The following is a 13,355-nucleotide window of genomic DNA, read 5'->3' as shown; positions in this document are numbered from 1 at the left end:
CTTTGGGGCCTTGAGGAAGGGCCACCTGGGACCAGCCATGCATGGGCTGCCCTTGGGAATCTTGGGAGCTGGTCTGGGAGGGCACAGCGTGTAGAACCCTTAAGCCCACCACCTCTGAGGGGCTGTGGCTGCTGCTCTGTCCTCCTCTCCTGCGGACAGAGCTCTGAGGGAGAAGGGTCAGGGTCTCCGGGTTGGGTGCTAGGGACTGGCCCCTGCCAATTCCTGCCCTGGTGGCCTCTGGTGGTGGCAGCTCTGGGTCCCAGGATGAGCCCTGTCCGTCTCCCCAGGCCTGGAAAGTCTCCACCTTGGCTGGTTTGTTCTGGTAGCCGCCCACATTGGAGGGCCCCAGGGCTCTTCCCATGACAGCCATAAAAAGAGTCCAGAGCCCTGCTGCCCCAGTTTACCCCCTGCCAGCCGTCGCCCAATCACTAGGCCTCGGCCAGCTGCACCCCCTCCAGGGGCTGGGCACCCCCACCCGGCAGTTCAGGACCAGCCTCCGCTGACCAGCTGGCTAGCAGGTCACTGAAGTCAGGCATGCCAGGATGCTGCAGGCCCAGGGGGCTGGGCGCCGGCTCCTTCCAGAAAGAGGGGGGCAGCTTCCTCTGGGTCATGGGGGTGATGTGGCCATACTTCCGCTCCAGCCTCATCCGGCGGCCAGCCGATGCCCTGGGCCATGAGAACTGCCGCAGCCCATAGTCGAACAGCTCAGCCAGGGGCCCCAATGGCTGTGCCCTGTCCCCACCATGACCTGTCCCGTGCGCCTGCCCCTCAGGATCCCCAGGCGAGTGGACCCCGGGCTCAATGGCCTCGTCGTCATCTGGAGACCCGCCCTGGGCCAGACACACTAGGTCTGCACAGTAGAGCTCTCTGGCTGAGCTGCCGGCCAGGCGGCTGTCACCGTAGATGTCACAGGCGTCTGGGTCCTGCCCTCTGTCCTTGTGGCCAAAATACCTCTGGATGTCGCCACTAATGAGCTCGGAGAACCGCAGCAGCTGCAGTGGCGTCTCAGGGCTGCTCAGACCTGGAGGGGCCTCTTCTGGGGCAGCTGTGGCCCAACTTGAGCTCTGGGGGGCTGGGCTATGGCCCCCTGGCCCCTCACCCTCCAGTTCCTCCTCCCCATCCTCCTCTTCTTCCTCCCCCTCTTCCTCCTCAGAAGTGTCTGGGGGCTCCAGGTCTGAGGGCAGGAAGGGTCCAAGGGACGGCAGGAGCAGCCGGAAGTCACAGAGCGGCCGGATCACGCCAGCAGCCATCTCCTCCACGTCTGAGCTTCTGGGGCCTCTGGGGCAGCAGGCGCCCACTGGGGAGGGAGGTGGAGAGGGGACAGGTTAGCGGTCATCCTTCCTGGTAGAACTGGCCACTGCAGGCTTGTGTGGCCACTTGTCCTTGAAGAGCGTGCCAAGCTCAGAAGTGGGTGAGATTTGGAGACAGGGTAGTGGGCACCATAATAGTGGGCATGGCAGGAGTGGAGTGGGGGAGAGCATACAGAGTATAGACTGCAGGGTTTATAATAGCCAGTGGCCTGTGGGATGGTTGTTAACCCTAGGAGTGATGCATCCTGTCCTGTAGGGAGGATGGTCTGTGGGGAGGGAGAGTGTGTAACGGGGTGGTGCCACTCGAATAGTCCACTGGGTGAGAAAAGTCTCAGGAGAGAGAAGCAAGAGAGGTGGGAAGGCAGCATGGGGTTGCTACGGCTCTTGATAAATAGGCTCGCTAAGGTGGCATCTACCCAAGTGCTGGGCGGGTGATGCCTTGACCCCCTCACCGGAGTGTCGGGCTGGGAGCATCCCACTGTCCCTGGGAGATGGGCCCGACAGCTTCGAGCCCTAGAGCCCTTGCAGCTTTGGGGGGGCTTCAGAGCTGATACCATTTCTCCTGCCTTGTCTAATTTTAATAAGTGCGGTCATGGTCCCAGGCTTTCATCTGTTACCTGTCAGGGGAGCAAAGGGTGAAGGAGACAACACCCCGCAGTTTGGCAGGGTCAGTGATAGTCGGGAAGGCCTGTGGGCCTCTTGCCTGGGGCTCGGGAGGACAGGGAGGGGGTTTGGGGAGGACACTGTCAAGGTTGCAGCTAGCTCTCCCCTTGGCCCGTAGCCAAGTGGAGCTCATTCTGAATGCTAGAGTGCCCCCCACCCCAGCATGTCCAGCATGCCCCTTCACAGCTGGAAGGAGGTGGGTGAACCCTGGGGAAGAGGGAGAAAGAAAGGGAAGGTAGTGTGGAGGTGGGGCGGCTCCTAGCTTGTCAGAAAATACCCCCCAGGGGGTCCGGTGAGTTTACAGGTGTTACTCAGAGTCAGAGGGTCGTAGGGAGCGCAGAGGCCTCCCCTCCTCCCTGCGCCCCGCTGGCCATGCTGTGCTCCCAATCTTGTCCACAGCGCTGGGGCCCTTCTCCCCTGCAGGGGCGTCTGGTGGCTCCAGCAGTGGCCGCTCATGGGAAGCCAGAGCTAAGTGCCCTCCTTCCCCTGGCGCGTGCTTGCCTGTCGCCGGCCTCCATGGCCTGGCCCTGCCCAGCCCCACTGGTGACCGCTCCCCAAAGACCAACTGGGCAGAAGGGCCCACAGTCTTTCCAGGAGAGGGAGGAGGCCAGGCCCTTCTACCAGCACCCTCCCAGCCGCCGCCCAGCCCGGCTCCTACCTGTGAGGCCTGCAGTTCTGCTGGGCAGGCCCACCTCCACCTGGGCTCAAGCATTTATAGCCAGGCTCCACAGCCGGCCGGGCTGGCAAATATTTGGCGACTGCATTGTCATCGCAGACTGGGCAAATAGATTCCGTTTGCTTTAGCGCCCAGCAACCAGGGCCCGGCGGGGGGAACCTCGGCCTGCCCGGGGACCGTAGAGTGTTTGCCGCGCGCCCAGCTGCCTCACACTCGGCCGAGGACCCTTATCTCTGCCACTGATTGGGGCCCCAACCAAGCCTTGTCAAATAGGCGGAAAATTAAATTTCATGCTATTTTGACTTCTGGAGTAGCCTTCTCTAGAGGACATCCTGCTTGTGCAGTGCTCAGGGTGAACGGAGCTCTAGGCCCACAGCAGCACCTGGGAAGGCCAAGGAAGGGAGGCCAAGGACCACCAGCCAGGGCCCAGGTGGGGGCTCATGCAGGTGGGGACCCTGGAGCCCCTGCCTAACCCCCTCCTGCTACCTCCTACCGGCCAGAGCTACAACTGAACCCCTGCTCCCCCTACCCCCCAACCCTGGGCTTCATCTCCAGGATCCAGGCTGAGATAGCACCTCTCTTCTCTGGTTCCTTTTTTGATTCCCATGCCTTTTTCTGGGGGTGGGGGCAGGGGAAGTGGGGGTAAGGCTTGGTACCCCCACAGCCTTGTGGAAATGCCTGGGGGCATCTGCACTGCATTTCCCCAATGAGTTACAACCTCAAGTAGGACCCCAGAGGGTCTACCCCCTACCAAACCCTCCCTCTACCATCCCCCCACTATCCTGCAGTGGCTGCACAAGTGCCCTGGGGCTGCCATAACCAATCACCACAAACAGGGTGACTGAGGACAACAAAGAGGGATTCCCCACAGTCAGGAGGCCGGACGTCCAAACTCCAGGGTCATCAGGGCTGGCTCCTTCTAGAGCAGCGGTTCTCAACCTGTGGGTTGCAACCCCTTTGGGGGTCGAACAACCCTTTCACAGGGGTCGCCTAAGACCATCGGAAAACAAAAAGATATTTACATTACGATTCATAACAGTAGCAAAATTATGGTTACAGAGTAGCAACGAAAATAATTTTATGGTTGGGGGTCACCACAACATGAGGAACTATATTAAGGGGTCGCGGCATCAGCCCCATGCCTCTCTCCTGGGATCTGGTGTCACTGGCCAGCAATCCATGGCATTTCTCAGGCTTGTAGCTGTGTTCCCTCCAACGTTTGCCTCTGTGGTCACTCGGCCTGCCCCCTGTGAGTGTCTTTGTCTATAAGGACACTGTCCCTGGATCAGGGCCCACCCTGGCCTCTTGATCACATCTGCAGAGACCTGATTTCCACAGACGGTCACATTCTGATGTCAGGTGGACTTGAGTTTGGGAGACACTATTCAGCCCAGTGAGGGCCCTTCTTACATGACCACGGCCCCCACCTCGTTGTGGTTGCCACTGGGTGCTTTGCTCCTGGAGCAGCCCCCATGGTGACAGCTGGCAGGACCCCAGCGTCCCATCTGCTGTGGCTCCCAAAGCTTGTGGTCCAGGTTCTGAGGACAGGACAGCAGCTCCCTTGAGCTTGGTGTGTACCTGACCCCTGGGCTCCAGGATCACTCGTGGTCCCCGATCTCCTTCCCCCGTATGGGGGCTACCTGTCCACTGGTCACGGATGCCACTCCACCCCTCTCTGGGTCCTTGCCCTTCAGCTCCGGGCTCCTTCACGTAGAGATGGCACCTCACCCACCCAGTGACACCCAGGTCTTTGCTGCTAGTGGAGGCCACTAGGCAGGTCAGCTCTGTCGATTGCTGCCAGTCATTTCTCAGGCATCTGGAGGGCTCCACGCAGGTGCTCTGTGCTCAGCCCACAGTCAGGACCACCAGCTTTGGGGGATTGACAAGGAAATAAAAAGTTCCACTCCAAGAACAGGACCCACCTGCGCCAGGCTGGCTACCTACCTTGAATGGATCTTCAAAGCTGCTGATGTGGTTTGCCTGGGTCAGGACCAGGAGAGGGCTATGGGGCAAGGCCACTGCAGGCCCCAGGGGAAGGCTGCAGAGAGAGGGGACGGGTTTGTGCTAGGCCAGGCTCCCCAAGACCTGTGGATATAATTATGGCTCCTTCAACATGCCCTAGGCTGAGGCCATGCTCCAGGTAACAGACATCTGGCTGGGACCAGTCCCGTGAGTCCATCCACATTGGACCTCGGTCCTCCAGAGACTGATCTCAGGTGTGACCACAGTTCTGCTCTGAGACTCTGGGGTCCAATGACACTGTTGTTCAGGTCTTGGCTATGGGGTGGCCCTGCCCTAGCCATGGCTGGCTCCCTGACCCAGCACAACCCAATTGTCAGCCACATCTGGGGGACGTCAGGGTCGGGTCGGTGTCCCAGGTGGCTCCTGGGCGGCTGGGGCACCTAGGCTCCTATCCGCCCAGGTACTGCTCCTCCCCTGATGGTCCCAGGAGCTCCCCAATGTGACCACCCTGGGCCCCAGGGCCCCCTCAGCAGCTGCCTGGGCTATAGCCACAGCACCCCCTGCTGCTGGTCAGGAAAGGCCAGGACCAGGGGTCTGCTTAGGGACTCCACCTCGCTCAGCCAGCAGCAGTGGGGCCCGCAGGGCCAAGGGGAGTACCGTCTGGGTAGGGGCCCCAGGAGGGCATTTAGGCGTGGCCTCCAGCTCTCCTTTGTCTGAGCATGGGCTGGGCACTGGGGGCAGGTGGGCTGAGGAAGATGAGACACAGCCATGCCCTTGAGAAGGTCCTGGAGGAGGTTGTTTGCGGGGTGCTGATGGGAGCAGGAGCTCACCTGGCTGGGCTGCAGGAGGTGAAGTTGTTCCTGAAGAGGGAACATCCTGGGAAAGACGCAGACTTCCAGAAGCTGGCACCCCTGTGGTCGACTGAATGATGGTCTCAAATACATCCAGGCCCTAGTCCCCAGAGACTTTGGATGTCACCTCACATGACAAAGCGACCCTGCAGAGGTGTTCATTTGTTTCAGCAGCAAAAGGAAATTCACAGCTGGACACATCTGTTGGGCAGTCGCATGGGGTGGCCTGCAGGACCTCGCGGCCTGGCCATGGAGTTCGGACCTTCCTCCCAGCCATGGGAAACCAAGATGCTCAGCTCTTCCCTCTGTCACTGGAACCAAATTTGAGGATGAGGCTTTAATGGGGAGGAGGGGCCAGGATGGTTATCAACCCCAAACCCTGCTCCCTCCTGAGGGAGCCCTTATTTTCACCCCTCCACCTCACCAGATTACTTTTCCGTCCTGGTGTCTGTCGCAGGCCCCCGGTTAGTGGAGCTGGGGCCAGGTCAGGGGCTTTGGGTCTCACAAATGGCCCAACGAGGAGATGTCCACTAGTGCCAGCCATGGGAATTCTGTCTACAGACAGCCAGACCCTTGTCCTTCTCTGCTGGTATAATCCCGGTGTTTTTCTCTCCCTCACCAGAGACCACAGAGGAAACCCATCTAGGATTGAGACTTTAAGAGTGTGGGAGAGGGTGGACGGATGGCTCAGTTGGTTAGAGCACATGCTCTTAACAACAAGGTTGCTGGTTCGATTCCCGCATGGGATGGTGGACTGCCCCTCCCTTGCCGCAACTAGATTGAAAGTGGTGACTGGACTTGGAGGAGCTGAGCTTGAGCCCTCCATAACTAAGATTGAAGGACAACAAATTGACTTGGAGCTGATGGGTCCTGGAAAAAAACACATTGTTCCCCAATTAAAAAAAAAAAAAGCGTGTGGGAGAAACCAGAGCACACAGGTGTTGGAGAAGAGGAACCTAGGCAGCGCAGTATGGGGCAGGCACCTGGACAAGAGAGGCTAAGACCGGAGATGGGGGAGGGTGGGAGGGTGCTACCGCACCAGTCCCAGCAATCAATGATGGGTCCCCGCAAGGCAGTCTGAGGGTGTAAGAGGGGGGGAAGGCATGAGAGAGACTTGAGCAGATCCGGGGTCTTAGGAGGGTATCTCTGAATTATCCCCTTCCTTGTCCCTGAGCGTGTTCATGATGGACCCAGGAGTCCAGCAGATGGAGACTAAACTCTGGCTTTTGTTCCTGGAGAGGCTGGGTTGGGGATGGAACCCTAAGGGGACTCTGGACCAGTGGAGACACACTTCCTTAGAATCACTGCCTACACATGTCCAGCGGTGTTGGATGGCCAGCCAACCAAGTGGCATGGGTGTCCCAAGCCCCCTGCTGCCCATTGGGCCCCTGGAGTGGGGCTGATGGCTGAGGCGCTCAGGGTGCCAGGCCTGGAGCCCGACATATGTCTCAGCACCTGGTCCTAGCCAGCCTCCCGTGTCGGGAAGCATCGGGGCTTTCGGAGGTATGCGTCCATCCTACCCCCACAGGCCCCCAGCCGTTGTCAGGCCTCAGTCCCCGGGAGGAAAGCTCTGCCCTTCAGAAGGCAGCAGACCTGCTCGTCCCCACGCACCTCATATTGATCTCCCTGGGGAAAATCAATAGCTCCAATATGTCAGCTCTCAAGTGGCGCTACAGTGAATTACTCCTGGCACTGGGCACACAAGGGCTGCAGTCTCCCTGCCCATTAGTGGGACATTAGGCCTCATGTGAGGTTTTTCTGTGTGCTTTTGAGATAATGAAGGTTGAGGTGTTAGTTTATGTCCCTGGGAGGGAGGAGGGGGTACTGCGGACAAGAGTAGGCAGTGCTGCCAGTGCCAGGCACCTGTCACCCAGTGCCCGGCTAGGCTTGCTGGGGTCAGGGAGGGGAGGGCCCTAGAGACACTGGGGCTCCGCAGACGCTTCTGGTTGTGGCTTTGCCTACTCTGGGTTCCACTACATTGGAGAGTCAAGCACACCATAGCATTTGGGCTGTCACTACCCTCCAGCCAAGGCCACCAGAACACACCTGTGGTTGGTTGGACAAGGTGGGTTTATGCCCCTTGCAGTGAGGGAGAACACGCAGCGTAGGGACATGGCTGTCTCAGTAGGAGGGCGTGAAAAATGGCTGTGGGTTCAGGCCGGTGATGGGTTGAGGGCCTTTGCTCTGGGTTGCACGCTGTTGAGAAGCATGGTGACTCTGTGATTGGGTGCGTCTCTCAGTCTCCTAAAGCTGCCCTAACAAAGGACCCCAAACTGGGTGGTTCAAAGCAACAGGAAGTTGACTTCTCCCAGCTCTGGAGAGCAGAAACCCAAAACCACAGTGTGAGCAGGGCCACGCACCCTCTGAAGGCTGTTACGAGCCTGTCTCAGAGCTTCTGGCATTGCTACCAATCCTTGGCATTCCTTGGCTTGTGGCTGCATCACTGCAGTCTCTGCCTCCGTCTTCACATGGCCGCCTCCCGTGTGCCTCGGTGTCTTTTCTCCTCTTCTTATAAGACACCAGTCACTGGGTTTAAGGCCCACCCTATTCCAGTATGACCTCATTTTAAGGAATTACATCTGCAAAGACCTTGTTTCCAAAAAAGGTCACATGCTGAGGCTCCAGGTGGATGTGACGGAGCCAGTACTAGCAGCAGCCTGCTAAGGAGACCCAACATTTCACAGCTGACGAAGTGGTCTCCAGTGGTTAAGTCACCCATCCAAGGTGTCTTGTTACCTGTTCAAGGCAGCATCAAGACTGAGACGGGCTTAGTGGCCCCTCCCTAGGTGAAGCCCAAGCCCTCGCCCAAGCCTCCCAGCTCTATCTCAACTCTGCTGTCTTGGGGCAGCTTTTGCCCTGATGCCCTAAAGCATTCCAGCCAGGTGGCTGCATCAGCCCAGTCAGCAGCTCCATCCCTAACCTCAGGGCTTTTTCATCTCCTCCGGGAACCCTCCATGTTACACACCAAGATGATTCTGGTCCATTCTCCCCACACTTCATACCCCCAAAGTGGGTGCACTTTGGGTTCCCTGTGGGCAAATGGGTTTAGCAGTGATTCTGGGGTGAAACTGGTGGGGCAGGGCCCAATTAGGAGGATCTGGGCACACACAGGTGCCTCTGTGGACACAGCAGCTTTTTTTTTTTTTTAAAGATTTTTATTGGGGAATTGGGGGGATGGGAACAGTGCTGGGGAATTGGGGAAAGGGGAACAGACAAGTTGCTGTCGTTTTGTTCTTCAGTCTAGTTGTGGAGGACGTTGCTTCACTGGCCCAAGTTGGCACCATCATTGCGCTCTTCTCTGGCGAGGCAGATCAGTCGCCGGCTTCTGGACGGCCGCTCACTGCGGCTGCTGGCCGCTCACGCTGGCTGCTGGCCACACACGGTAGCCCATGGCAATCCACTGCCACAGGGACTGCAGCCCACGCCGTCGCCGGCGACTCACGGCAGCCCAGCTCCAGGTTGAGCTGTTGTTCAGCATCTTAGCTGTGGAGGGCAGTGTCACTGGCCCTCATATGTGGGATCCGAACCGGGGCCCTCTGGCATCCCAAGCGAGTTCTTAACCATCACGCCACTCGGCCAGCCCGACACAGCAGCTTTTAACACAGTGCTGGGTTGAGAGCTGAGCAGCCACCCAGCATCTGGGGCTGGACTTCCTGGGGTGGGGAGGACTCCCAGATATTGCTGAGTTCAGAATACCTTCAGCCTGCCCCCCTTGCTCTAATGTCTAAAGAGTTCCCGGGGGTGCAGAACTGGTCCTGAGTCTGGTGCTTCTGATGCCAGGAGGCAGGCACAGGACAGGGACACTCCAGAGGCAAAGATGCTGAGCTGGGGAGGCAGCATATTACAGTTCACAGGGTGGCCTCATGACCTGATTTTGTCACCAACTCACCTCCCACCCCACCCCCGCCACACACACACATCCCCACAGAGTCTGTGATGATGCCTGGACACCCATATGACATGACCCGCACGTCTCCGGTGGCCACCTGGCGTGCGCTAGCCAGGTACCTAGAGGGTCCCTGAGTGGACCAGGTGGGAGATTAGAAATGAAAGAAACCAAGTAGAGAAGACACAGAGACAAAAAGCTGGGATCAGGAGGGACACTCTGCCGTGGGTGGCGGAGAGTGACACTGTTTATTGATTACACTCAGGTTTATATAGAGGAAGCAATTTCCTCTTTGTAGGGATCAATTTCCTTAAAGCATAGGGGATTTGGGGGAATGAGGAACCAATGTCTCTTATGCAAAGTTTTGGAGGTCTGGGGAAACAGTTTCTTCCAGCAACAAGTTACATTAAGCACAGCGTAGACCAATGATATTGTCCAAGTAAGGTTAAACTGAGGCAAATAGAAACTGTCAACAAGTCCATGGTGGTAAGTTCCAAAGCATGAGTCTATATTAGGAGGGTGCTTTCAGAGGTGCCAATGGTTTCAGTTCCAGGGGACTTCTGCTTTCCAATGGCACAGGAGATGAGCTGTTGCTAGGTTACATGTCTCTTCAGTGGGTCCTCTTTTGCTGTTCACCCAACATGGAGTTCTGCAGCTTTTTCAGCATACAGAACATGGAGGCCTGCAGCTTTCTCAGTGCAGCCTCACTGCTCTCAAACGGCTCCCAACACCCATACGTGGTCTTCAGACAGGATAGCTCAGCAGAGCCAGGGCCAGTTTGCCTTCAGGGCAGAAGGCTCCAGCAGTTTCCTTTTTTTTCAGCAACTTCCTTATGAAGCCAACTGGGGAACCAGGTAGATCAGGGAGCCCCTGGGCCAGCCTGAAAGACACCCTCCCAGCTTGATTCCTAAAGGTGGACAGGAGCACCCTGCAGCCTCAGTCCACAATGAGTGCTAGGCCGTGCACACGTCGTTCCCCTGGCCAGCAGAGGGAGATGTGTCGGAGTGCAAGACAGCTTCCTCGGGAGAGCCACAGGTGTGTGCCCTGCTGCATAGGGTGGGGGATCACAGCCCTGCGGCTGAGTGGTGCGAGGCAATGCCTGTCCTGCAGAGTGGTTTGGCCAGCCCCGTGGCCGGAGCAGCTTTGGGTGTAGACGCAGCTCTTCATACTGTTGAGGATAGAATTTAACCGTGTCGCAAATAAAGACACATGAAGTCGAAAGTAACTCGGCAAAGCAAATTTTACTTCTGCAGAAGGGTGCAGAGCCACCGTACGCCGGTCTAGGAAGCACACTGAGCGGGAAGTCCACTCAGCTTTTATCCCTAATGCGGGTTCCACTATGTGGTACTCTATTAGCTAGAGCATGACCTTACAATCTAAACTGATTGGCTAATAAAAAAGCAAGATCTGCTTAGTTACAAGATTAGATAAGCTTGAAAATGAGGAACTATTAGACAATGGTGAGAAAGTATATTTTAACTGGAACTCCTAAACAATAGTGAGAAAGAGGGAGTATATTTTTAAACTTTGCTGTCTTTGACAGAAAAGGCTAGGACTTTTTCTAACAATTCCCCCCTTTTTGTTTTTATTAAATTGTCCTTTCTTCAAACTCAACTAACATGACTTCCTTTTCATCCTTAAGCGCCTCCATGATGAATAAGTTGTTGTGATAGGAGGCGGGTGTCTGTTTAGTGAGTGCAGTCTCTATTAATCTCTGTATGAGTCCTCTGATACAGGGAATAATACAGCATCCCATGAGGATCATAACCCCTAGGATAATTATTCATGATGTTAAAGCTGAAGCCATAATTCTCTTGCATTTACCAAAACATTGTTCCATTAAATTTGAAAATGGGTCATTGATCCCTGAATTTTCAGCTAGCTTCTCAGCTAGTGTAATTAAACCCTGTAAAGCTTTAGTGATGGTACCATCTCTTCATTGGCTCAATCTACACCTGAACCAGCAGTGGCCCCAGGCCCAGGTGGGTTCTTTGGGAGTCTGTGGACAATCAGTGTAGGTCGCTTCAGCAGTGACCTTGGGTGTCGGAGATCTGTGGGAGTAGCAGCACTGGTCCCCCCATTGACAGGTGCCCTTCTTAAACCTCTTGCAAGGAAATGTTTTAAGCTGGGCAGCCCACTGGGTTGGGTCCTCAGCCAGTTCCTTTCGCTTATTCTGGAGCTGCTTGCTTCTAGTCTCCATACCTTCGCCTACTGTCTTGCCCCCTGGCCAGGGGCCCCAGTTAGCCTCATGGCTGTACCGGAAGCGCTTGAGTCTTCGCTGGCGGGAGTGGGGGTTGGCATTGTCTCGGATGGTGGTTGGCCTGCAGCCTGGGCTCCACACTGAGAATGCGGAAGGCTGGGTTGGTCTCTAGCCGTTCCCGTTTCATTGGATGCTCCTTCACCCAACAGTGCATAATGTCCCAGAGGACCGAGGCAGGGGCATCCGTCTTCACAGAGTTCCCACAGGCATGGGAGAGCGAGACCCGGAAGCCAGCGTGGAGAAGGGCCGACCGCAGCTTCAAGAGGCTAGGTGTTTTACTGTGGATGGTGCTGCTCAGCTGGTCCAGCGTGTAGTACAGAGGCACGTGCGGCAGCTCCTCAGTGACAACGTTCAGGACTCCTCGGATCCGCTCCGAAGTGTGGAAGCGGCCGGGGTTGGTGCTCACAGCTTCTAGGACACGGCCCACGAAATCCAGGTCATGCCTGGGCTCTGCCCACAGGGGGCCACCAAGCTGGTGCTGTTTCCCACAGTGCTCACACTCGAGGGCCACCGGAGGACCACAGGCTGCATACAACTTCACCTGGCCATCAGGATCCCCTGATGTTTTGCCAAGGTGCTGAAGGTGGAAAGCCCCGCAGCCCACACACTGGAACACCAGTGCCTGCTTGCTGGCTGAGGCCTTGACCTTGGCCTGGTCAGTGAAGACACGAACAAAAACTCGCACATATAAGTCAGTGCTGATGCTGAGCAGTGGCACCATGAAGCGCTGGTAGCAGTTGGCGCAGATTTCCAGGCTATGCAGGATGATCCTCAGGGCCATCTCGTGGCAGGCCCGGCTCTTGGGGGCCATGGCGCCGTACGTGCTGTAGCAGGTCTCCCTACTGTTGTTCTTCGCCAGCACTGCCAAGTGCGTGCAGGTCACGCACAGCAGCCCCCTGTCACTCACAGCCTGCACAGCTGCATCCAGGAAGGGGGCAGAACTGCCAGAGGGGTCCAGGTCGATGACATCAAATTGCTCTGATGCCTGCTGGTGCTGGTACATCAACATCCGGGCATCTGCCTGGCTGGGCCGCACCAGGTGGGCCACTTTGTTGAGCTGCACATTATGGCGTATGAGATCCACAGCTTGGGCAGAGGCATCGTTGGCAACCACAAATTGGAGCCCAGGCACCTCTTGGGCAAAGCGAATGGAACAGAGGCCCGAGGCTGCCAGGCCCTCCAGCACTCGCAGATCTCCCCCACGGTGGCTGTTTGAGGTTGGTCTCCCAGGGCCACGTTTGCACCCTCAAGTTCAGCCTTGTCCTCCTCTTGCTCCGACAAGTCCACGACCACCTTTTGCATGTCCTTCTCACCTGGCACCTTGATCTGGATTCCTTTGGCCGCAAGCTGAATGCGAGCAAACTCAGTGATCACAGCACATGTCAGGTCTCGGTTGAACTCATGCACTAGGTGGTAGAAAACTTTGTTGGCGCTAAAGAAGGCAATCTTGGCGGCTCCCTCGGTGACCATTGTTTCCTTGGCTTCAGGTGGGAGCTTTTCTCCGCAGTGCACTATGCCATTCTCCATTGAGAATGGATTCATCGGCCTTTGGCGCTGCCCCTCCATAAACCGGGCTCTACAGAGACTGCGGGCGGAGCGGAGAGTCAGGCTTAACCATAGAACGACCCTCGCACCGGAATCTGCGGGCGCCTCAGCCCACCAAGACTTCTCTCGCAGCACCGAAAACCGAATTAGTCTCGGTGTATATTTCCGGAATGGGACCTGGGCGCCTCCATGTTGACACAGG

At 57.0% G+C, this 13,355-nt stretch overlaps 1 protein-coding gene and 1 pseudogene across 2 annotated transcripts; both read right to left on the bottom strand.

Annotated features, from left to right (window-relative positions):
* Positions 1 to 424: 424 nt before the first annotated feature.
* Positions 425 to 2,804, bottom strand: PERCC1 (proline and glutamate rich with coiled coil 1). 2 transcript variants are annotated; one of them, XM_019648435.1, is made up of 2 exons: positions 2,632 to 2,804; positions 425 to 1,297 (listed from the first exon to the last, which is right to left on the bottom strand). In XM_019648435.1, the coding sequence occupies exon 2, from the start codon at positions 1,248 to 1,250 to the stop codon at positions 429 to 431; it is 822 nt and encodes a 273-aa protein (XP_019503980.1). In that variant the 5' UTR covers positions 1,251 to 1,297; positions 2,632 to 2,804; the 3' UTR covers positions 425 to 428. The 2 variants fall into 2 exon arrangements, with proteins under 2 accessions (XP_019503980.1, XP_019503978.1); XM_019648433.1 differs by lacking the exon at positions 2,632 to 2,804 and adding an exon at positions 1,763 to 1,923.
* A 6,744-nt stretch (positions 2,805 to 9,548) lies between these two features.
* On the bottom strand, positions 9,549 to 13,355 carry LOC109385970 (tRNA (guanine(26)-N(2))-dimethyltransferase pseudogene; annotated as a pseudogene).

This window comes from Hipposideros armiger, unplaced genomic scaffold (genome assembly GCF_001890085.2).
Source record: "Hipposideros armiger isolate ML-2016 unplaced genomic scaffold, ASM189008v1 scaffold_126, whole genome shotgun sequence".
NCBI classification, from domain to species: domain Eukaryota; kingdom Metazoa; phylum Chordata; class Mammalia; order Chiroptera; family Hipposideridae; genus Hipposideros; species Hipposideros armiger.
The sequence above is the reverse complement of the archived record's forward strand: the minus strand, read 5'-3'. Positions and strand labels throughout refer to the sequence as shown.

Bases quoted from the DNA above. Each gene is read 5' to 3' on its own strand.
- PERCC1 (XM_019648433.1), bottom strand. From the start codon at position 1,784: ATGCTCCCAGCCCGACACTCCG. The intron at 1,298-1,762 runs GTGAGGGGGTCA...CTCCCTCCCCAG, and splicing joins GCTCCCAGCCCGACACTCCG to TGGGCGCCTGCTGCCCCAGA.